Here is a 25,372-nt window from a genome sequence, read left to right as displayed (position 1 = left end):
AGTACGCCTAGCATGTCTGCCATTCTGCCCTTATCTAGCAGGTCAATGTGTATCAGTCATGATGTACAATACGACTGCGATGTTCTATATCAACAAACAGGGGAGCACGCTCTTCTCCCCTGTGCCAAGAAGCCCCCAGGCTATGAGTCTTTTGTATAGAACACTCAATTGATCTACAGGTGTTATACTTTCCTGAGCTGGTGGACTGCCTCAGCAGGTCATTTCACAGCCATGAGTGGTCCCTTTGCACGGACGTTGTGCGTTCAGTCTTCCAGAGGTGGGGCTGTCCCTTGATCGACCTCTTCGCCATGTGATGCAACAGGAAGTGTCAGCAGTTCTGCTTCTTCCAGAATCACAGTCCAGGTTTCACAGTGGACTCGTTCCTCCTCCATTGGGTGGGGGGACTACTTCTATACGCTTTCCTGCCCATACCACTCATCCACAAGGTCCTGCTTAAGATCCTCAGAGACCAGGCTCAAGTCATTTTCATAGCACCGGCCTGGCCCTGCCAGCATTGGTACACGTCTCGCCTAGACATGTCCATGGGAGCCCCCATTACCTTGCTGCTCTTCCTGGACCTTCTCACTCAAGATCACTGGCGTCTCCAGCACCTGAACCCGGAGTCTCTCCATCTTACAGCATGGAGGCTCCGTGGCTGAATCTTGTCAAACTCTCCTGTTCAGAACAAGTCAGACAGGTCCTTTTCGGCAGTAGGAAACCCTCCACTACGGCCTCGTACCTGGTCAAGTGGAAGAGATTTTCAATCTGGTCAGCACAGCGTGACTTATCCCCGGTGCTAGCCTCAGTGCCCCAGATTTTGGATTATCTTCTCCGCTTGAAGCAGGAAGGTCTCTCCTTGTCATCTATAAGAGTGTACCTGGCTGCTATCTTGGCTTTCCGTCAAGGGTGTCAAGGTCATATTCCAACTTTGAACTTCAGCGTCCAGAAAGTAGGGACCTGCATGTACCCCTCTAAACTTAATTCCTAGTTTAGGTCTAATAACACTGCCACCAACCAAAATATAGTGTTTGGTACACTTTCTGTCCCCAAAAAACCTTCCCTGGGGAACCCAAGACCCAAATCCCTTGGGTCTTAAAACAAAGAGGAATAAACCATTCCCCCTCCTTCCCCCTCCCAGCTTTTCCCTTCCCTGGGTTATCTGAGATATACACTGATCCAAACTCCTTGGATCCTAAAACAGAGAGGATTTAACCTCCCCCCCCACCTATCCCTGGTGAGTTCAGACCCAATCCCCTTGGGTCTTACACAAGGAAAAAAAATCATTCAGGTTCTTAAAAGGAAAAGCTTTTAATTAAAGAAAGAAAAAGTAAAAATTATCTCTATAAAATCAAGATGGAAAATATTTATAGGGTCTCAGCTTTACATAGACCAGAGGGACTCCCTCCCCCCTAGCCTAAGTATAAGTTACAGAAAACAGAGGAAAAATATCCTTCTAGCAAAATACACATTTGCAAATAAAGAAAACAAACAAAAAGACTATTCCGTCTTCTAGCTATTACTTACTATTTTGAACATGAGAGACTGTTTCAGAAAGATTGGAGAAAACTGGTTGCACGACTGGCTCCTCTTAATCCCAAGAGAGAACAAAGAACAACCCAAAAAGCACAAACAAAGACTTCCCTCCACCAAGATTTGAAAGTATCTTGTCCCCCGATTGGTCCTTTGGTCAGGTGTCAGCCAGGTTCACTGAGCTTGTTAACCCTTTACAGGTAAAAGAGACATTAACCCTTAACTATCTGTTTATGACAAAAGGGTACAGGTACATTTGGTTTTCGCTAACCCTCCGGTCAGCTGCTTCCTGAAGGGCCTCGACAGGTTGTACCCACATGTCCAGCATCCGGTTCCTGCTTGGGACCTCAACTTGGTCCTCTCTAGGCTCATGAGGCATCCCTTTGTGCTGTTAGCAACATGCTCCCTTTTCTACCTTTCTTACAAGGTCATGTTCCTGGTGGCAATAACTTCAGCCTGGAGGGTGTCTGAGCTCAAGACTCTAACTTTGGAGCCGTCCTACACCGAATTTTTTAAGGACAAGGTTCAGCTCAGACCCCATCCAGTCTTCCTACCGAAGGTTGTGTCACAGTTCCACATCAACCAGGACATTTTCCTCCCAGTTTTCTACCGTAAACCTCATTTGAGTAGCAGAGAGAAGAGGCTCTACACTCTTGACATCCGGAGTGCTGGCTTTTTACATTGAGAGGACGAAACCGTTCAATAAGTCGGTACAGCTCTTTGTGGCAGTAGTGGACAGGATGAAGGGTCAGCTTATTTCGTCCCAGCGCATTTCACCATGGATTGTGGTCTGCATTACTGAGTACAACAATCTAGCAGGGATTCCAGCACCTCCAATAACGGTGCACTCTACAAGGATGCAAGCTTCGTCAGCAGCATTCCTGGCTCAAGTCCCCACCCAGGAAATCTGTAGGGTGGCAACGTGGTCATGGATACACACTTTCACCGCGCACTATGCTATTACTAGGCAGGCCAGAGATGATGCAGACTTTTGGTAGAGCAGTACTCCAATAGGTGGACAGCTCTGACCCCACATCCTAAATTGGCTTGGGAATCACCTGATTGGAATCAACATGAACAAGCACTTGAAGAAGAAAAAACAGTTGCTCACCTTTTGTAACTGTTGTTCTTCGAGATGTCTTGTTTATGTCCATTCCAATACCCACCCTTCTACCCTCTGTCGGAGTAGCCTGCAAGAAGGAACTGAAGGGGTGGCAGGTCGGCAGGGCTACATATTAGGCGCCATGAGGGTGCAACTCTAGGGGGCGCCCAGGCCGATTCGATGAATGGTACTAAGGGAAAAATCTTCTGGCCAATGTGCACATGTGCTCCGCATACCTGATCGGAATGGACAAGAAAAACACATCTCGAAGAACACCACTTACAAAAGGCAAATAACTGTTTTTTCTACAAATGACTCCTTGTGTGCTGCTTGTTTTTATAACATCTTCTGTTTTCTAAAAAGCTGGGGTGACATTTTGTGTATTCTTAGCCACAGTATTTTCTAAACTCATGGTTTTGTTGCAATTTGCTTTGCAGGTGGCAACTATTTTATTGCCGTATTTAAGTGTTTGCATTTTTGAATTGTAAATAAGTATTGCACACACAAAAAAGGCTGATGGGTTGGCTTGAACTCCCTAGGATATTATCTACTCTAGAATAATTAGTATGGTTATTGCAGCAATTTCCAGCAAGGCTGTATTTACTCTGATAATTCTCCCACCATTGTCATAACCAGGCTAACAATTGTGCAAGCAGAGCACTGTTGTAGGCTAGCCACTGGCATTTTTACCACCATGTTACCTAATACTGATCAGAGCAAGTCTAGATGACACAGTAATAAAACATATTGGCATCTGATCTATAGTAATACTCCCTCCGTTGCTAGTACTGGTGGAGTTTCAATACAAGTCTGAAATAACCAACATTTTGGGCTTGTCTACACTGGCAATTTACAGTGCTGCAACTTCCTTGCTCGGGGATGTGAAAAAACACCCGCCTTGAGCACAGAGAGTTTCAGCACTGTAAAGCGCCAATGTAGACAGTGCACGACGCTGGGAGCCGCACCCTTTGTGGAGGTGGGTTTTTATAGAGTTCCGCGAGAGCTCTCTCCCAGTGCTCTGCCATGACCACACAAGCCATGTTGCCAGTGTAGACTAGCCCTTTATATCCTTCCAGGCACACTGCAAAAGACATCTGTTTGACTGGGTTTTTGGAGAAGGCTGAGGGTGTAGCTCCAGATGATGAAGGGGCGGAAAGGGGCTTTTGTAGGTGTCTGGCAGGTTGAGTTCTTGTTGACCTAATCATTTAATGTTGCAGAGTTTAGTTGTATTAATGAGGTACTCATGCACCTAGACCCCAGAGTAGGTGTCTTTTTTATGTATTTATTTGGATTTAGTTTTTTTCTAGGGTAGTTGCTCATTAGGGTGCTTTCCCCTGTCCTCACAGCTAAGAGCTTAGATTCCCTGTCAGGACTTCACCTTATAATAAGACAACTGCAGCAAATTTTCAGTCCTGCATCAACTTGCTGTGTGTGGTTCCATGAAACGCAGAATGTGTCTTTCAGTTATGGTGCTTCTTTTGCCTTTTTCATAGTGTTGATCAAAAGCAAACATTAGCTAGGCAGTGGTAAGAGGACAGGCCATATACCTATCAAGATGTTTTCCTGACTGTGTTTTCTGCACAATGATATGTCTCAAGAATGAGATGGGGACTGGAAATGTAGAAACAAAATTGGTCATTATGATGAAAAATCCAGAAACTGTATAAAGACTACAGAGACCTGTAATTAACACTAAATTGCTGTTGAGCTCATTCTGTGTGTGTATGTGTACGTGTACACACGTGATGTCCAGTGAAAATACAAAAAAAAAATTTTTTTTGTAATGAACTGTCCTTTTCCTTTAAGATGCATCATAATACAATTCCAGTTCCATAGTGTCTGTAAAGAATGGTTGTCATTATGTTTCTTGGGCAGAATAGCGGTTTATTCAACCAAAATGAAAGACATAATAATTAAGAGGCATTTCAGAGGATGTCTCTTAAAAAATCTGAAACAAAGACGACGATAATGGGGGGTTAAAAAAGTTAAAAATCCATTGTAATTGACTATTTAGAATAAAATTCTGTAGTTTTGGTTTAATTGGGTTGGTACATGTAAAATATTGGATTGCCTTTCCTACTGCATATTATATATAAAATATAGCTAACAGTACGTCAAAGAATGGGGCTCAGGAAAAAACAGAGTAATTGCAAGGACTTTTTGTAATAATGCCAGGATCCTTTCATTTTGAATTCAGAACTGTATCCAAAGTTTACTAGGCTCTTTTTCTAAATGAAATAACATAAGATTAATTCATACCGCTTGTAAATATCATCAGGTTGTATTGTTTCTAAAGAATGTGATAATCTTACTCTGTCAGGTAATATAAAATATTGCTGAGATTAGATGAAGAAACTGTTAATGAATAAACAGTAGTACATTTGAGAGCATGTGTAATAATAAACTGGTTAATTTAAAAACTAAACACCTACCTGTGATTTGTGTAGGAATTTTTGATGAGGAAGTGAGAACTAATCTGGGAGACTGTTACGCTGCCCTCGACTTAAAAGACGCTTGTTTCCATATTCCCGGGTCACAGGCACTTCCTCCGTTTCATAGGGGGAAAATGCCATTTTCAATTCATGGCACTGCCCTTTGGCCTCTCATCAGCCCCGAAGGTGTTCACAAAATGTATGGTGCCAGTGACGGCTTACCTGAGATGCTCAGGGGTCCAGGTGTTCCCGTATTTCGACGTCTGGCTTATCAAGGGCAAGTTTGGGGAGCTAGTGCAAGGCAGCTTCGATCTGATATGTTCCACCTGCCGTGATATGGGCCTGTTAATAAACAAAAAATCCACCTTAATGCCTATCCAGTACATAGAGTTCATTGGGGCAGTCCTTGACTCCATGTGAGCTAGGGCCTTCCTTCAGGAAGCGCGTTTTCAGGTCATGTCAGACCTTATCTCCCATATAAGGAACCACCCGTCACCACAGCCCACACCTTTCAGCCATGCTCGGCTCTATCTCCGGCCTCTGCAAGCGTGACTGGTTTTGGTCTACATCCTGAACAGGAACAACTTGGACTGGGAGTCAGGATGCCGGACCATGTTATGTCACCCCTGGGTTGGTGGTTGAATGCAGGGTTGATGTTGAAGGGAGTCCCCTTCACGACTCTGTCCCTGTCACTGTCCCTGGTCTCTGATGCCCCAGACCTGGGCTGGGGAGCCAACTGGGCAAGCTGAGCACCTAGGGCCACTGGCTGCAGGACAGTCTGGCCCTCCATATCAATCTCAGGGAGCTCAGAGCAGTTTGCTTGGCCTTTCTTGCCCCACCTGAAGGGCAAGGTTGTGCAGGTCCTGATGGACAATACCCTTGCAATGTATTACATCAACAGGCAGCGTGGTGCCAGGTCCTTGACTCTTTGTCAAGAAGCTATCTAACTTCGGGGCTTTTGTGTGTGGCATGCCTTTCAGCTGATAGTCGTTCACCTACCAGGAACCAAGAACGTCTTGGCGGATCACCTCAGCAAGATCTTCTCATCTTACCATGAGTGGTCGCTTCATCCGGAGGTGGTCAGCATAATCTTCCAAAGGTGGGGGACTCCCCAGGTGGACCTGTTCACGTCCAGCAGAACAGGAAATGCCACGTGTTCTGTTTGATCAGGGGAATGGACAGGGGTTCCCTCACAGACGCTTTCCTCGTTCCATGGTTGGGAGCGCTGGTTTATGCCTTCCCACCAGTGCCATTGATTCACAGAGTCCTTGTGACAGTCAAGCAGGACAGGGTGAGGATTATCCTAATAGTCACCACCTGGCCTCACCAGAACTGGTTTGGCACGTTGCTGAGCCTTTTGAGAGCCGCCTTGCTGCAACTGCCTCTTCTGCCAGATCTGCTGTCCCAGAACCAGTGTCATAACAAGGGCAAGGTGCGTGAGGCACTTGCCTCGGGCACGCAGAGCTGAGGGATGCAGAAAAAGATGTCAGTGCATTTGCAGACACAACAACCGTCATTCGAGTAATCGAGTTCTGGTATTCCCAGTGAGCATGTGCTTATTATATATTAGGACTTCTCGGATTCGCTTAAGACCCACCAAACGGGGAGGGCGCAATTTTATATTCCTGCCTCAGGTGCAAAAATAGCTAGTTATGGCTCTGCCCAGAACCATGGCAGCCTTTTGCACCTGAACATGGCAGCGCTGCACCTGATGGTTGTGGTGTTTAGATGTGCTTGTAATTATTAGAACTGGGAGCACTGGCTGTTGGGAGTCTGAAAGGACAAGAAACAGGAAGGATGGGGGAGGAGTTGAGGTAACTGAGTGAGAGTTACAGAGTGTGCAGCAGCAGCTTGGTAAAGAGATTTCCACTGTAAAAATAAAGGCCTGTTGAAGCTTGTAAGTACCTTGCCTGCTTGATACAACATTTTGGCGATGAGGATGGATCTGCCTCTGAACCCACCTGCACCTTTTCTGCAAAGCCCAGGCTAGCTTCTAGTTGCTTTTACTGTCTGGATACATATGTTTTGAGACTTATCTGCTTGCAATCAGTGCTAGAGAGATTTCTGAAGTAAGAAAGCATGCTCTGCTAATCCACTGCCTTGGAACAGTAGGTTACCATATATTTTATGCGTTTCCCCTTGCAGATGATAAATATGAGACTGCACTCACTGCATTAAAGAACTTTTTTTGTGCCAAAAGTTGATGTAGTAGCTAATTGCTACAGATTTAGCCAGTGTGAGCAGAAACCAGGGGAGACCATAATGCCGTATATTGCTGAGGAGTCCAGTTGTAGCTTGTGACTTTGGGAACATGGCAGATGAGATGATTAGAGACCAGCTCATTGAGAAAACAACCATGCTTCATATAAGAGAATGGTTACTTCTAGAACCAAAACTAAGTCTGAGTAGCAATGATTATTGCTTTTTCTAATGTGTGTCAGCTACAGCTGAAGCCAAAATAATGAGCAAAGATACAGAAGGCACAGTCCACGCTGTGACTCCTTTGCAGAAAAGTTCACTATTACTGCAGACAAACAATTGCAAGAGGATGATGTGAGAAAAACAGTTGAACAGAACCAAGCAAAGTATAAGGCTTTCACAGACAAGCAGCAGGGTGCTAAGGAACCAAAGTTTGAGTGTGATTCCTTCGTTAGAATATGAAAACCTGGAATTTTACGCAAAGGGGACCATAAATCCACAGCTCCTCTTAAAATCATAGAGAAGAAGGGACCTTATACCTATCGACTTTCTGATGGGCAGGTATGGAATGCTTCTTATCTTGCACCTGCCTGTGCACCTAAAGGAGGTTATACCAACACCCACTCTGCACTGGATGACTTCACTGTAGAACCAACACAACAAGGCATTGCACTGGAACCAGGGGTTGCGAAACGGCCTGTCAGACCCAGACGGCCACCTGTCTGGACTAAAGACTTATGTTATGTAGTATCTACAGTGTTTGCAGTGTTTGTTTCTACCAATAGTATAGTGTCTTGTTTCCTATTTGTTCCTGTGGTTAGAACAACGATGTTTATTTTAATTGAGAGAGTTTCTTAAGAGAGGAGGGAATGGTGTTTAGATGTGCTTGTAATTATTAGAACTGGGAACACTGGCTGTTGGGAGTCTGAAAGGACAGGAAACAGGAAGGAGGGCGGAGGAGTTACAGAGTGTGCAGCATCAGCTTGATAAAGAGATTTCCACTGTAAAAATCAAGTCCTGTTGAAGCTTGTTAGTACCCAGCCTGCTTGATACAACAATGGCTTGGCTACTGTATCACTAAGCGTGGACAAATAGGCATCTCAGCCTGTGTTCAGCAGGTCTTATATCCTCCACTAGGGCAAGCTACCTGACCAAATGGAAAAGGTTCACGCTGGGCCTCAGAATGGCATATTCAGGCCGAGCAAGCCCAGCTGCAGGACATTCTGTGGTTGCACCTTAAACTCCAGGATTTGTCCTTCTCGTTGATCAAGAGTCATAAGAGACAGGAACTTAAGGCAACAGGAATAAGTGCACTAGCCATCTGCCAGAGGCTGAAGTAGGCATGCGCTGTGCATTGCACAGACACGACGTGGAGCCGGGATAGAGGCTGCCATTTTGGCTTTTCAGCCTCCGTTCTAAGACTGGTTGATCTTCACCCACACCATGATGGCATGGTTTTAAAAGGTCTGGAGTGTCACTATTCACACGTCTGGTATCTGGTCCCCCACCCCCAGATTGCTGAATCTCCTGCTGTTGAGGCTCATGGGTTCTCCCTTTGAACCTCTGGCTTCATGCTCTCTCGTGGAAGGTTTTGTTCTTGGTTGTGATAATGTCGGCCTGCAGGGTGTCCGAGATCAGGGCACTTTGGAGCCACCCTATACAGTCTTCTACAAAGACAAGGTCCAGCTGCATCTGCTCCCGGCGTTTCTGCCCAAGGTTGTTGCCCATTTTTATACTGGTAAGTACATATATTTACCTGTCTTCTTTCCAAAGCCTCATGCATCGGATGAGGATTGCGGACTATATACACCCTGGATGTCAGGAGGGCGTCGGCCTTCTATTTGGAGAGAACAAAGTCGTTCCGTAAATCATCAGCATAATTGTTCGTTGCAGTGGCAGAAAGGGTGAAAGGTTGTCCAGTGTTTACTCAGAGGATTCCATCATGGATTACGACCTGCATCCGATACTGCTATGAGCTGGTGGAGGTGCATCCACTGGTGAGCATAATGGCACACTCGACCAGGCCACGGGCATCACCAGTGGCCTTCCTGGCACAGGTGCCACAAATCCAAGTGATTTGCAGGGCAGCTACCTTAACTTCTGAGGATAGTACAAGAAGCAATGGGCTAAAATTGCATCAAGGGAGGTTTAGGTTGGACATTAGGAAAAGCTTTCTAACTGTCAGGGTAGCTAAGCTTTGGAATAAATTGACTAGAGAGGTTGTCCAATCTTCATCATTGGAGGTTTTTAAGAACAGATTAGGCAAACAACTGTCAGGAATGCTCCAGTTATTATATAGTCCTGTGTTGAGTGCAAGGGTCTGGACTCGATAACCTATTGAGGTCCTTTCAGTCCCATACTTATATGAGATTCTGTGATGGCATCTCTAGTGCCACTACAATATAAATGATGAATTTAGGTTTAGGTAGAGAAAAATAGATTCCATGAAGGATACAGTATTCTAGAAAAGGCTTACTAAATTCACTTATGTTTCACTTATTAACTGTAAAATGTGCTTCACAGGGTGAAAGTTTAACCAGGAAATCAATAAAGTGAATAAAGTACTGGAAACACATCTTAAAAGTAGTCCACTTGTATGTGAAGCAGGTAATTATACTGTTAAAATATGTATAACAACAGATCAGTAAATTGGGTTTAGCTATAAAACATAAAACTTAAGTGACTAATTATAAGGAAGGGAGTGAATAACACAAGTACTAGCAACTCTAGTTCTAGCCCCAGGGCATCCATTGAGTCTGGTTCCAACGAGGATGATGCTGGAACCAACTGTTTCCACACCAGCGGCTTACCAGCCGGCTCTGTCTCTGCCCTTTCGTCCCGACCTCTCCCTTGACCCATGACTGCCAGGTCTACTTCATGGTACTATCAGCTGGATGGGCTGCTGAACCTTTGGGTCCATTGGGACTACACCTCAGTGTTCCCCTTTTGCAGTGTGTGGAAGCAGTGCTGTTGCTGGGATCAGAGAAAGGGACCACCTCCGCACTGAGGGAAACACAGAGGGAAGCTCCACATTGAGGGAAACTCCTCAGCACTGTTGCGTTCAGCACCACTGTTGTTACCATGGTGTCTCTCACCACCCTCCAATTCAGCACCGTCAGCTACTTTGGTACTTTTGCTGACTTTTGGGGTCAATGTAGGTGTACTTGGTGCCAGTGGTATCATTTCCACCATTGCTACTAGTCCCCTCTTTATTTTGGGTGATGGATGAGTCAAACTGGTTACTCGCCCCCAAAGGATTGGCTCCACCTTTATTCCTGGATACCAAGGCTTCATGGTGTTGAGGTCGGACTCTTCCTCCTCATGCTCTCCATTACCTGACCCACTTCAGGGGCCATTTATGGAGTACCCTGAGCACCAGGATTGGCACTCGTTTTGCAGTTGGGACAGGGTCCCCTGGCCTGGTGCCTACTGGCCACCATGCCCTATCCTTATGCCTAGTGATCTCCATGGAATCTTTGGGATGCTCCTTGGTCACAGAGGTCGCACTCTTAAGCTCACCAGTATCCAAGATATCTTGGAGTAGTTGCTGCATCTTCCGTTGTCAGGCCTTGTGCTTTTTAGCCACTCATTCATGGAAGATTGATATTTTTGAGTACCATGGAGGCAAGATTTTTAAAGGGAATCCTTCACCTCCATCCACTGGTGTGAAAACTGGTTCCCTTGTGGAACCTTAACATGGTTAGTGGCGCTGATGAGACCTCTGTTTGAGCCTCTGGCATCCTGTCCCTTTCTTCTCTCATATCAAAAAAACTGCATTTCCTGTGGTGATAACATCTGTGAGGAGAGTGTGAGAGTTGCTGGTTTTAATGATAGAGCCTTCATACATGCAGTTCTCCAAAGACAAAGTGACGTGTCTGCACCCGAAATCTGTGTCTAAAGTCATCTCTCAATTTCATTTAAACCAGGCGGTATATTTGCCTGTTTTTTTTTCCCTAAGCCTCATTCATCACCAGAGGAGCAGTGTCTTCACGCATTAGAAGTCAGACGATATCTGGCCTTTTATCTGGACAGGCCTAAACCTTTTCAACTTCGCTTCATCTGTTTATGTCTAATGCAGACCATATGAAAGGACTGGAAGTCTTCTTACAGACGATCTCTAAGTGGATAACTTTCTGCATCCAGACTGCATGTGTAATAGCTGTGGCTGCACCATCTGGATGTGAGCTCATTCTGTGATAGCGCAAGCTATGTCAATAGTGTTCTTAAGTGATATCTCAATTTCTAGAGTTGTCACATGGTTGTCGATGTCACATGTCACATGGTTGTCGATACATACTTTTACAAACCACTTTACTGATACTGCAGCATCCAGCGCTGACACAGGCTTTAGGAAGGCAGTCCGGCAGTGCTTGTTTAGATAGATTCCGACCCGCACCTCCAATAGGTACTGCTTGTGAGTCAATTAAGTGGAATAAACGGCTGCATCTACTCAAAGAAGAAGAAATGGTTACTTACTGTAACTATTGTTCTTCAAGATGTATATTCCACGACCCACCCTCTGTCCCCTTTGCATCAGAGTTTTGTTTATGGGTGTTTGGTGTGCACGAACCGAGTGGGAGGTCGGGGCTGCGCTTCCTCATTTAACCAAGGGTGGGGCTATGGCCGCGAGTACTGCGGCCATAGCTATGCCCTCTATGAGTACTGCTAGACAAAATTCTTCAGCTCAGCTCTAATGCACTGAGCATGCATGCACCTAAGTGGAATACATGTCTGCATCACATTTTGAAGAACCACACTTACAGTAACTATCTATTTCTACTCTTGTTTGAAAAATAATGTGATCACATAGTATTAAATTATGGGACAGAGGCAAGTTAGTGTATGCAGCCATAATTTCATTTTCTGACTTTTGAGTCTTTAGCTATACAATCTTAACATTTTCTTCATTTAATTTGGGATGTCATTTCCTAAATTATGCAGTATTTTTAAGATAAAGAGAAAAAATAGGAAAAATCCAAATGTGGAAATATTTGGTGAGCACCACTTTAAAACCATCTCATGCACTTTCAAGATCTGCAGGATGAAGCCCCATATATACTTCACCAAGTCTTCAGGAGAGAATAATTTGCTTGCAAACCGTAAGAGCTGAGCATTTTTACTTTGCAAGAAGAGCTGGCAATCCCCTTCCCTTATTGACTGTATGCCTTTTGTTAGTATTTATTAAAATTAGCTCTCTGTACGTTGAGTGAGCTTCCTCAGCCTAGCATTTTATGAGCTTAGTGAGAATTCCTTGCAAAAGATACTGTGTGTACAGAGTGCGATTTGTTTAAATGGCTCATGACTCAGTTAAATCAGACCCAGTTCCCCAGAATACTCAAAGGCACTTCTCTTCAGTGAGGATTATTGCAATGTTTGGCCCCAGTTGTTTAGATACTAACAAGTGTTTTACAACATAATCAACCAAGATTTATTTTTATAATAGTGAAAGTATTTCTTTTCCATACTTGATGCCAGCCGAACTGTGTTTGCTCTGACAAAAAACAAACAAAACCACGACACCCACAAACAAAAAACAAAGCAAATTAACAAAATTGAGCCTTTATGCTGGCAGGCAAAAGGTGAAAGCAACAGAGAATGTGGAGTTTAATGTGGAAATGCTTATACAATCGAATTATAGCAGTCAGGACAGTGCATCAAGTGTACTGTCATGCTCAGTTATAAAAATTCCACTTTTTAAAGCACGTATATGCATCATTTCTCAATTTGGATGCCTCTTGAATTTTCTCATTATACTTTGAACGAAGTTTTGGTTAACAGTCTGTTTAATGTAGAGTTTAATGCTGCATTTTTATGATTAAAGATAGAAAGCAGTAGTTGTGAGAATTTTCTGATTTCGTTGCTGTGGAAACCAGATCTTGAAAGTGATTCCAAATCCGTGACAGCATTATGAAACAGCAGGTTGATTGTCTACCATGTTTTGTCTTAGACACGTGTTTTACTATTCAGATGTGGTGCTTTGAGATGCTATTCCGAGTTCTGTCCACAAAGGCTGTCAGAAAAAGCCAAACATAGTAAATGTCCTCCTCCTTTCTCTGTTGTTAATCATATGATAGTGCTAAAATTTGTAAAGCTTTGGGTAATCTGGCGAGGTCTAATTGTTAGCTTCTCATATTAATCTTATTAGGAATTATGAATATATAGGGAAAAGAGTGATGCTCTGAGTTGTTATAGGAAAAATTTGCTACAGAAAATGTAAACTGTGAGCTTCAACATCTAATTAGCAATTCTATTTTTGTTTAAAATCAAGTTGTATTTAAACTTTTCCTGCAAACTGAGGTACAAAAAACAAACCTCCTCCACAAAATATAAAAACTGTATCCTATCTGAAATCAGTGGGTTTTCTTTAATTTAATGAACATAAGCAATCAGAAAATTAAAAACTCCCTCTCAATTAAAATCATAAAGTAAATCAAGAGTGAAGGGTAGGATTTAAAACGTAAAAATAATAAAATATACATTTTGCAATTTGTAGCCCTCCTACTACTTCCTTGTAGCCTGCCTGCTTGCTTGTCTTGTTCAATTTGTTCACTTACCTGGTACAATTAGTAGACAGGACTGAAGTTAGTTATTTTTTTTCCAGATTCAAATTTTAAACATTTAACTATAGTAGAATTGTTTGGAATGACACAATACATCTTATTTATTTATCTGCCCAGCAGAACAGTGTCTTTCTCCACAAAAGAAACCAACTTCAGTATGTGAATGAGCCTAACTGAAGTCAGTTCTATGGTCAAATTTCTTCATAAGTAGAAATGCTGTGTTTTAGTTGCATTGTTTGTTCATTTGTATTTCAGTAGTACCCAAACGCCCTCTATTGTTAGACATCATTATGGTAGGCATGGTCCTTGCCTTGAATAACTTATTGATAATAAACCACATGTTAATTACTTGCAGATTTTGCAATCTAATAAATTAAGTGGGAAGGTAGTGAGGGCAAATACTAGTGGTAACGTCTAATTATTTGTTTGGTGTGAATTTCTGAATTTTAGAATGACAAGTGGGTTGCTGCTTGGGATTGTGCAGTCCCTCTCCACCTTTAATTTTTTGAAAAATAAATACCAGAGGAAAGAAATTATTTTCCAGAGGAGGAGGTGAAACATAATTCATTTCTGGCAGAAGACAGCCATAGCATATAATCGGTAACAGAGTTTGTGAAATGTAATATTATTTAAAAGGAGTGCACTTTTCCTTGATCTTCATGCTTGAAGGATTTAAGCTTTATTCTGGCTAGCCAGTCAGACTTCACTGTTAGTTGCAAGCCACACACAGTTTATGCTTGATTAGCTCACAGATATGTGTCTATGGTAAACTTGAAAATTTAATATAAAGTTTATAATGTAAAATCTATTGCTGTAATTTAAAGATATTTTAATGTGCCTGTTTGTCTCAGAAACTGAATAATAGCTTCAAAGAGAGTGGATTACATTTAATATCATAGTACTAAAATGCAGCAACAGTTTTCCAGAAGAAAGACTTTTAGAACAGTGGTTTCTCTTACTGACACTTCAGCCGCAGAGAAGATGCATATGATGTTTGTTAGGCCATTCACTGCTTCTATTCTGAAGTGGCTTTGGCTTTAAATTATTTTAGCTAAAAAGTTAGATCTAAAATAATTTCAAGGTCTTGTGAAGTCCCCCATCCCCCAAACACAGTAGTTAGAATGTTTGTGTGTGAATGGAACCACTTCCCTTTTTTAGCTTGCTCCCTTTTTTTTTTCAGTCTGATGGATAGGAAAAAATGTGAGAAAGATTACCTATCTGAATAATCAACAGGAAGGCAAAAGAGAACACATTGTTTGTTTGTAAATTGGAATAAAAAATGCAATGTTAAAAAAAGTAGGATAAATACCATTCTGCGAACTGTTAAATGATTACCTGAGTTCATCTTTGTCATTATTTTTAAAAACAAAAATATTATGATCTGATCAGAAAATCCACTAATGAAAACTGTGTTAGTTTCTTAACAGCAGGAACCCGCTAGCAAGGTTATTTGAGACTGAACTAGTTAAGTTGTCAAAGCCTGTAGAGACTGGTATTTTGCCTATTACACACAATTGAAGGAAGCAGAAAAGAAAAAAGATAAAGAAGAAACAAACACAACTGTCAACCTACCATATGCTCTTAAAAATATTTTTGATGAGTCCGAAAGGAAGGACACCAGTTTTCTGCAACATGGAGCTTTGAACGGTGTGGAAATAACTTCACTAAATAAGATTAGTGTGTGTGAGAAAACCCATACAAGATAATAGTAATGTTTAATGTTTTTGCTGACAGTTTTCAGCAGTGAAACATGAAATAACAGGCCTTTGTAGGCAGTCAAACGGGAGGAAAAGGAATACAAAGAATTTACTTGCTACCATGAAACACTAGGGGAAGTATCTGGTGAACTAAAGGCGGGAAGAAATATTATAGCTTCAAGGGACACTGCTTCACAAAAATGTAGTCTTGACTGTCCCTTCAATACCTCCTGATCCATATCCTCTAGAAACATGTTTTTCTTGTAGTGATTTTAAAATTCCATTTTGTTTGGTTGACCTATCTTGTGCTTATATTCTCTTGACAGCACGTAAAATCTAGAAATCTGAACAGCATTGTCTAGCTAGCAGTATATTTTGTGCAGCTTTGATGCTTTTGTCATAAGAATTTCTATTTATTTTTTTGGTAGGTAGGGGGATGCCGAATGTTAATTTTTAAATACTTCAGTGCACATGCACTTAAAAGAGTTCAGAGTTAGTATGTTTCCATGTTATGCTTTTTATACATAAGCAGGGCCAGCTCTAGCCATTTCGCTGTCCCAAGCACGGCGGCACGCCGCGGAGAGCGCTCTGCTGCTTGCTGGTCCTGCGGCTCTAGTGGACCTCCCTCAGGCATCCCTGCGGAGGGTCCGCTGGTCCCGCGGCTCTGGTGGACCTCCCGCAGGCATGCCTACAGATGCTCCACCAGAGCCGCTGGACCAGCGGACCCTCTGCGGGGACGCCTGCGGGAGGTCCACCAAAGCTGCGGGACCAGCGGACCCTCCATAGGGACGCCTGTGGAAGGTCCACCGGAGCCGCCTGCCGCCCTCCCGGCAACCAGCAGAGCGCCCCCCGCGGCATGCCGCCCCAAGCACGCGCTTGGCGCGCTGGGGCCTGGAGCCGGCCCTGACGTAAGGTTCCAGGGACTTGAAAACTTTTAAATTATGAATATTGCAGTTTGAGATACTATTCAAATCTTGATATTTGCAAATGTTCTGATTAACCTCTTAACTACTCTTGTACTGGTGATAATGGCCACGAAAGAGGTACCATATGCCACAACCTTAACCCCATTTTTTGCCATTCTGCCCACGTGGCTTTAACAGATTATTTTGTCCACTCCACCTCCCCAGCATTAATAGTGGACGTGTAGTGTGTAGTAGTTGATTGTGTTGGGAAAGAGTAGTTTGAAAAAAGACTATGTAAAGAGTTGTGCACTAAGTGTAGCTCAAGTGGGTCACTGAAGGCTGGCATCCACTGGGGATAGAATTAAGGTTACCGTGTGTGGTCTAAGGTGTGCAGTACTTATGAAAGTTGAAAGTCAATGAGACTTATGTACTTTTAAAGTAAATTTTTCAAAGCAACTGGATATTAAGTGCCTGTCATATGCCTGGCTACTCTAGGGAATTATTAAAGAATACTCACTATTGCTAACATGGCTCATGTACATTAGTGTTAGGAACACTGGGATTCCTGATGCAGGAGTTCTCTGATTGTGGAAGCTTTTTTCAGTACTGTACTGATTAAATTTGCTTGTTCTGCAAGCTTAGTGCCGCTGAAGAACCAGTCAGCAGTGATGGAAATATTTTGTGAACACTTCTTTGTGATTAAACAAACTGATAGTTTCTAAGTAAAATGGGTGTTTATGTGGCATTTCACATATTCTTCCCCTCCTTACAAAAACACATAATTGAATGTTAATGGAGATAGGAAAAAATTGAAATATTTTTCTGTTAAATGCCAACTGGGCATGTTAAACCACTAGTTGAATTCACTTCGTATATTTGTGGTTGGTTTGTGGTCAAATTGTTTCAGGCTGAGTTGGAGTAAAAAATCAACGAAGTAAGGCATTTAAAGTCGATGAATATTTGGCATTGACTGTTCTGTCAGACAGTAACTATTTCCTTTGCCTTTTAAGAGAGAGTATTTTCTTTTTTTTAACGAATAGAACAAAAGTGGTAGAAGAAAAGGCAATAATGAGTTGAAATGTGTTACAAAAGGACAAATGACATTCCTGAGGGAAACAAAATGGGAGACAGAGTAAAGGTCATTTGAACTCTGGACAGTAGCACCTATTGTCTTGGAGAAAAATGCAGGCCAACAAAAGAGCATATGTTCTTCTAAAGAGCCTAGATTCCTGTAACAAATAAATCGAAATGAAACAAAACAAAAACCAACCCCATTAAAATGCTAAATGAGCTTCTTTATTAATATGCACTCAGCTGTTAACACATCTGTTAAATCTACAGAACCTTAGAAACGTTTACATGAGGGTAAGCTGTCCATGTTGGACCTACATATTGCGGTTTTTGTAGTATACATTAACTACACACTGTTCTAAGAGCTAATAATGAAGAACGATACATCATCATCAGGTGAAACACCGAAGCATGCAGTCTTCTTCTTGAGTCCACAAGACACCCAGTACACACCTTGCAAAGTGGCCCTTTCTAGGTCATTCATTTTCTCATTTTCCAGTCAAATTGCTAATAGTATGTTGCATGTCAGGATTTTAGTAAGTACTGCTATTTGTTCCTGTAGCAGTGAATGTTCTGTTTATATTCTGATATTATGGGACAAGTCTTAAAGCTTAACTTGATTTTGATTATTTTTGTTTGCTCAAAAATATAGAGTGGGTGAGAAGCTGGAAAGTTCAATACAGTCTTTAGAATTTATATCTACTCAGTGAACCTTACTGCTATTTGTGGAGCTTTCATGGTCTGTTATACAAGAAAAATGTTCAGAAGCTTTTTTTTTTTTTTTTTTAAACAACATATGGTATCTGCTTCCTTGTCCCCTGCTGCCCTTTTAAAAACAAATGACATGAAAGCATACATTACAATTGGTTTGGGGTAATATGTAATTAGGGTTATTTTAACTAATGGCATGAGGTGTCATAACCTTAGTCCCAGATTTGGACCTTAGCGTCCAAAATATGGGGGTTAGCATGAAAACCTCCAAGCTTAGTTACCAGCTTGGACCTGGTACTTGCTGCCACCACCCAAAAAATTAGAGTGTTTTGGGGCACTCTGGTCCCCCTGAAAAACCTTCCCTGGGGACCCCAAGACCCAAATCCCTTGAGTCTCACAACAAAGGGAAATAATCCTTTTTCCCTTCCCCCCTCCAGGTGCTCCTGGAGAGATACACAGACACAAGCTCTGTGAAACTACACAGAGTGACTCCCCCTCTCTGTTCCCAGTCCTGGAAACAAAAAGTACTTTCCTCTTCACCCAGAGGGAATGCAAAATCAGGCTAACAAATCCAACACACACAGATCTCCCCCTAATTTCTTCCTCCCACCAATTCCCTGGTGAGTACAGACTCAATTTCCCTGAAGTAAAGAAAAACTCCAACAGGTCTTAAAAGAAAGAAAAATACATACAAATGGTCTCTCTGTATTAAGGTGACAAAATACAGGGTTAATTGCTTAAAAGAATATTGAATAAACAGCCTTATTCAAAAAGAATGCAAATCAAAGCACTCCAGCACTTATATTCATGCAAATACCAAAGAAAAGAAACCATATAACTTACTATCTGATCTCTTTGTCCTTACACTTAGAAACAGAAGACTAGAAAGTAGAAACTACTTCTCCAAAGCTCAGAGAAAGCAGGCAGACAGAAAACAAAGACTCAGACACAAAATTCCCTCCACCCAAAGTTGAAAAAATCCGTTTCCTGATTGGTCCTCTGGTCAGGTGCTTCAGGTGAAAGAGACATTAACCCTTAGCTATCTGTTTATGACACGCCCCCCAAATTGCAGACGTGGGGAAGCTCACTGGCGGCAATTTCCTTCTAGAACTTTAAAATAAACAGATTAATACAACACATGCAACCGTTACATATACCCTAAGTATATAACTAACAGACTTCTACATTTTAAGAACACTTTTAACTACTGAATTCTGGGAAACTCTCACGGGAGAGTGCATCAGCTACTTTGTTAGAAGCTCCTGTGATGTGCTGAATTTCAAAATCAAAATCTTGGAGAGCTAAACTCCAACGAAGAAGTTTCTTGTTGTTCCCCTTGGCAGTATGAAGCCACTTTAGTGCAGCATGGTCAGTTTGTAGTTGGAACCGCCGTCCCCAAACATATGGGCGTAGCTTTTCCAGGGCGTACACAATGGCATAGCATTCCTTTTCACTGACTGACCAGTGACTTTCCCTCTCAGACAGTTTCTTGCTGAGAAACACGACAGGATGGAAGTTGTGATCTGTTGCTTCCTGCATGAGCACTGCTCCTATACCACGCTCAGATGCATCCGTGGTTACTAGGAATGGCTTGTCAAATCCGGGGCCCTGAGCACAGGGTCAGACATGAGCGTTGCCTTAAGTTGGGTAAAGGCCTTTTGACACTCATCAGTCCACTTAACTGCATTTGGCTGGGTCTTTTTGGTCAGGTCGGGTCATGGTCACTGTTCAGCTGTTGTACAGTGTGTTGGTCGTCTGGCAGGTGGCGATGGAGCATTTGGCTGTAGTGTGGTACAAATCGCCTGTAGTATCCGGCCAAGCCTAAGAAGGATTGGACCTGCTTCTTGGACCGTGGGACAGGCCACTCTTGGATAGCATCCACCTTGGCCTGTAGGGGGTTTATGGTTCCTCGACTCACCTGGTGCCCCAGGTAAGTCACTCTGTTTTGGCCTATTTGACACTTTTTTGCCTTAACAGTTAGTCCTGCCTGCCTGATGTGCTCAAAGACCTTTTCCAGGTGTAGTAGGTGTTCGGGCCAGGAGTCTGAAAAAATGGCCACATCATCGAGGTAGGCAACTGCAAATTCTCCCAGTCCAGCTAGTAGACCATCTACCAGCCTCTGGAAGGTGGCGGGTGCATTCGAAGGCCGAAAGGAAGGACATTGAATTCATACACCCTCGCATGGGTGACGAATGCTGACCTCTTCTTGGCAGGTTCATCTAGCGGTACTTGCCAGTACCCCTTGGTTTAAGTCTATTGTAGAGATGAACTGGGCACGTCCCAACTTCTCCAATAGCTCATCGGTGCGTGGCATTGGATAGTTGTCCGGACGAGTTACCGCATTTAGCTTACGGTAGTCCACGCAAAAGCGTATTTCCCCATCTGGTTTGGGTACCAGAACCACTGGAGATGCCCATGCACTGGTAGATGAGCGGATTATACCCATCTGTAGCATGTTCTGGATCTCTCGTTCTATAGCAGCTTGGGCATGAGGAGACACCCGGTAGGGTGGGGTTCTGATTGGGTGAGCATTACCTGTATCAATGGAGTGGTATGCCCATTCAGTCCGTCCTGGGGTGGCTGAGAACAATGGGGCGAAGCTAGTGCACAGCTCCTTGATTTGTCGCCGCTGCAGACGTTCCAGGGTGGTTGAGAGGTTCACCTCTCCACGCCACCGTCTTTTTTCCCGTCGTAGTAGACACCGTCAGGCCACTCAGCATCATCTCCCTGGACTGTAAACTGACAAACCTGTAAGTCTCTGGAATAGAAAGGCTTGAGAGAATTAACATGGTACACTTTAGGCTTTAGTGAGGAATTGGGAAATGCTATGAGGTAGTTTACAGCTCCCAGGCGCTCTTGGACCGTGAATGGCCCTTCCCATGATGCTTCCATCTTATGGGCCTGTTGCGCCTTCAAGACCATAACCTGGTCTCCTACCTTGAAGGAACGTTCTCTGGCATGTCTGTCATACCAGGCCTTTTGCTCTTCTTGAGCATCCTTTAGGTTCTCTCTAGCAAGGGCTAAAGAGTGTCGGAGGGTGCTTTGTAGGTTGCTTACAAAGTCCAGAATGTTAGTTCCTGGAGAAGGCGTAAACCCCTCCCATTGCTGCTTCACCAACTGTAATGGCCCCTTAACCTCGTGACCATACACAAGTTCAAATGGTGAAAACCCTAAACTGGGATGTGGTACAGCCCTGTAGGCAAACAGCAACTGCTGCAACACTAGGTCCCAATTATTGGAGAATTCGTTGATGAATTTTCGTATCATGGCCCCCAAAGTTCCATTGAACCTTTCCACCAGGCCATTGGTTTGATGGTGGTACGGGGTGGCAACCAAGTGATTCACCCCATGAGTTTCCCACAGTTTTTCCATGGTCCCTGCCAGGAAATTAGACCCTGAATCTGTAAGGATGTCAGAGGGCCAACCTACCCTGGCAAAGATGTCTGTTAGGGCCAGGCACACAGTGTTAGCCCTGGTGTTGCCTAGAGCTACTGCTTCTGGCCATCGGGTAGCAAAGTCCACTAAAGTCAGTACGTACTGCTTTCCTCTGGGCGTCTTTTTTGGGAAAGGGCCCAGAATATCCACAGCTACTCGCTGAAATGGGACCTCAATTATGGGGAGTGGCTGGAGAGGGGCCTTGACCTGGTCTTGAGGCTTTCCCACTCTTTGGCATACCTCACAAGACCGGACATACTTGGCAACGTCCTTGCCCATCCCCTCCCAGTGGAAGGACTTCCCCAACCGGTCCTTGGTTCTGTTCACCCCAGCATGGCCACTGGGATGATCATGGGCTAAGCTTAAGAGCTTCCCCGGTACTTAGTTGGAACCACCAACTGTTTTTGCGGCTGCCATTCTTCCCGGTGTCCACCAGAAAGAATTTCCTTGTATAAAAGTCCTTGGTCTATAACAAACCGGGATCGATTAGAAGAGCTGAGAGGCGGTGGGGTGCTCCGTGCCGCCGCCCAAGCTTTCTGAAGGCTGTCATCTGCTTCCTGCTCAGTCTGGAACTGTTCCCTTGAGGCTGGGGTCACCAGTTCTTCCTCAGACTGTGGACTTGGGCTTGGTCCCTCTGGAAGCGATGTAGGTGATGGGGTTGTTTCCGTTGCTGGTGAACCGCTCTCCGCTGGTGCACCTGAGGGTATTTCAGGCTCTGGCTGAGCCTTTTGGGTATGGCTGTCTGTTGCTTCTGCCAGTTGTGGCTCGCTGGCGCCCTCTGGCGTTGAGTTTGAAGATGGGGTTGCACTTGCTGGTGCTGGTTGCTGTTCCAGTTCCGGGCCTGGGACTGGAGATGCTGTGGCTGTTTCAGTGGTAGGCATGGAATCCGGGTCCACTACCTCTGTCTGGGTCTCTGGTAACACAGACGGGGCCTCTGTGGACGGCTCAGGAACAGGAATGGGTCTGGAAGCTTGCCTGGTTTGGCTACGTGTAACCATTCCCACTCTCTTGGCCCGCCTCACCTGGTTGGCCAAGTCTTCCCCCAGTAGCATGGGGATAGGATAATTGTCATAGACTGCAAAAGTCCACATTCCTGACCAGCCTTTGTACTGGACAGGCAGTTGAGCTGTAGGCAAGTCTACAGCTTGTGACATGAAGGGGTAAATTGTAACTTTGGCCTTTGGGTTGATGAATTTGGGGTCAACGAAGGATTGGTGGATAGCTGACACTTGTGCCCCCGTGTCTCTCCACGCAGTAACCTTCTTTCCGCCCACTCTCAAATTTTCCCTTCGCTCCAAGGGTATTTGAGAGGCATCCGGGCCTGGGGATCTTGGTGTGATGGTGGTGTAATGAATTGCACTCGCATGGTGTTCTTGGGACAGTTGGCCTTGATATGTCCCAGTTCATTACACTTAAAGCATCTTCCATCTGATGGGTCACTGGGCCGAGGTGAGTTACTGGAGACTGGTGAGGTTGAAGGGTAGGGTATCTGTGGCTTTACTTGGGTGGTATGTGGGGTCTTTGGCTGTCCTCGGTTGTAGGGTTTATGGTCTGTGTGCCCCCTGGGGTAATCGTTCCCCTTGACAGTAGCTTTCTTGCTTTCTGCCAGTTCCATCCATTTGGCTCCAATCTCCCCGCCTCAGCGATATCTTTGGGTTTTCCATCTTGTATGTACCGTGTGATGTCTTCAGGAACACCATCCAAGAACTGCTCCATTTGTATGAGGAGGTTCAGTTCTTCCAAGGTTTGAATGTTGTTTCCTGTTATCCAGGCCTCATAGTTTTTTGCAATGTAGTAGGCGTGTTTGGGAAATGACACCTCTGGTTTCCACTTTTGGGTTCTGAAGCGCCGACGGGTATGATCTGGGGTTATCCCCATTCTGTATCTGGCCTTGGTTTGAAAAAGTTTATAGTCATTCATTTGCTGCTTAGGCATTTCAGCTGCCACCTCTGCTAAAGGTCCACTGAGCTGTGACCTCAATTCTACCATGTACTGGTCTTCGGGGATGCTGTACCCAAGACAGGCTCTTTCAAAATTTTCCAAGAAGGCCTCGGTGTCATCACCTGCCTTGTAGGTGGGAAATTTCCTGTGCTGTGGAGCAATAATTGGCGCCGGGTTGTTAGGGTTGGCTGGCACATGCAGCCCAGCTTTTGCCAACTCCAGTTCATGTTTTCTCTGTTTTTCCTTCTCTTCATTCTCTTTTGTTGTTTTTCCATTTCTTTTTGTTGTTTTTCCATTTTCGGCGTGGGCCAACTCTTCTTCTGCTTGTTTCCTTCGGTGGCCACCTCTTCTTCTTCTAGTTTTCTTTTGTGTGCTGCCGTTCTCTTTGGTGGCTGCCTGTTCTCTTTGGAAGGCTGCCTCTTTGATTGTTCTTCTCTTTCTTTCATCTCCATCTTTTTGTTTTATTTCCAGTTTCGCCTGTGTTCAGCTTCTTTGATTTGTTCTTCGGCCTCAATTTTTGCCTTAGAAGTCATGGTTCCTGTTTTCTTGTGTTGGGGTGCCCTCCGGTGTTTATCTTCTGAACTGCAGGCTCTGTTGCCTCCTGAAGTCTGCCTAGCAACAGTGCTTTTTCCTTTTCTTCCTAGCTAATGCGGAAACCAGAAAAACCACTTTATTTGCATATATATAGTGCTGGTACTTGACTCTAATGGGAGGGCTATTGTGTGACAAAAGACCCTTAACAGTCCTTAATGGCTTCTGCTTAACATGCAAGCCACAAACTGCCAGAGAGAGCAGAAAAAAAAAATTCTCTCTGGTTCCCTTTTAAAACCAACTGTTTCTCTCTGCTAAAAAGCCCTTAGCAGAGAAAAGAAAAATATAATCCTACTGGCTTCTGGATTCTGTCTATATCCCACCGCTGCACACCATGTAATAACCTTAGTCCCAGATTTGGACCTTAGCGTCCAAAATATGGGGGTTAGCATGAAAACCTCCAAGCTTAGTTACCAGCTTGGACCTGGTACCTGCTGCCACCACCCAAAAATTAGAGTGTTTTGGGGCACTCTGGTCCCCTGAAAAACCTTCCCTGGGGACCCCAAGACCCAAATCCCTTGAGTCTCACAACAAAGGGAAATAATCCTTTTTCCCTTCCCCCCTCCAGGTGCTCCTGGAGAGATACACAGACACAAGCTCTGTGAAACTACACAGAGTGAACCCCTCTCTGTTCCCAATCCTGGAAACAAAAAGTACTTTCCTATTCCCCCAGAGGGAATGCAAAATCAGGCTAGCAATCCAACACACACATCTCCCCTGATTTCTTCCTCCCACCAATTCCCTGGTGAGTACAGACTCAATTTCCCTGAAGTAAAGAAAAACTCCAACAGGTCTTAAAAGAAAGCTTTATATAAAAAGAAAGAAAAATAAGTACAAATGTTCTCTCTGTATTAAGATGACACAACACAGGGTCAATTGCTTAAAAGAATATTGAATAAACAGCCTTATTCAAAAAGAATACAAATCAAAGCACTCCAGCACTTATATTCATGCAAATACCCAAAGAAAAGAAACCATATAACTTACTATCTGATCTCTTTGTCCTTACACTTAGAAACAGAAGACTAGAAAGTAGAACTACTTCTCCAAAGCTCAGAGAAAGCAGGCAGCCAGAAAAAAAAGACTTAGACACTCAATTCCCTCCACCCAAAGTTGAAAAAATCCGGTTTCCTGATTGGTCCTCTGGTCAGGTGCTTCAGGTGAAAGAGACATTAACCCTTAGCTATCTGTTTATGAC

The 25,372-nt window shown here is 43.9% G+C and overlaps 2 protein-coding genes across 3 annotated transcripts in view; one reads left to right on the top strand and one right to left on the bottom strand.

Annotated features, from left to right (window-relative positions):
• The window catches only part of SH3RF1 (SH3 domain containing ring finger 1), a 166,970-nt gene that overhangs the window by 28,741 nt on the left and 112,857 nt on the right, over positions 1-25,372 (top strand). The gene's annotated exons all lie outside the window — the stretch shown is intronic.
• The window catches only part of LOC127047680 (ras-associated and pleckstrin homology domains-containing protein 1-like), a 9,227-nt gene continuing 4,741 nt past the window's right edge, over positions 20,887-25,372 (bottom strand). Inside the window, exon 2 of the mRNA XM_050946184.1 lies at positions 20,887-22,541. Coding sequence (XP_050802141.1) covers positions 22,005-22,541 — 537 coding nt within the window. The 3' untranslated portion in view covers positions 20,887-22,004. The remainder of the gene's footprint in view (positions 22,542-25,372) is intronic.

The sequence above is a fragment of the Gopherus flavomarginatus genome, chromosome 3 (genome assembly GCF_025201925.1).
Source record: "Gopherus flavomarginatus isolate rGopFla2 chromosome 3, rGopFla2.mat.asm, whole genome shotgun sequence".
In the NCBI taxonomy this organism is placed as follows: Eukaryota; Metazoa; Chordata; order Testudines; family Testudinidae; genus Gopherus; species Gopherus flavomarginatus.
The sequence above is the reverse complement of the archived record's forward strand: the minus strand, read 5'-3'. Positions and strand labels throughout refer to the sequence as shown.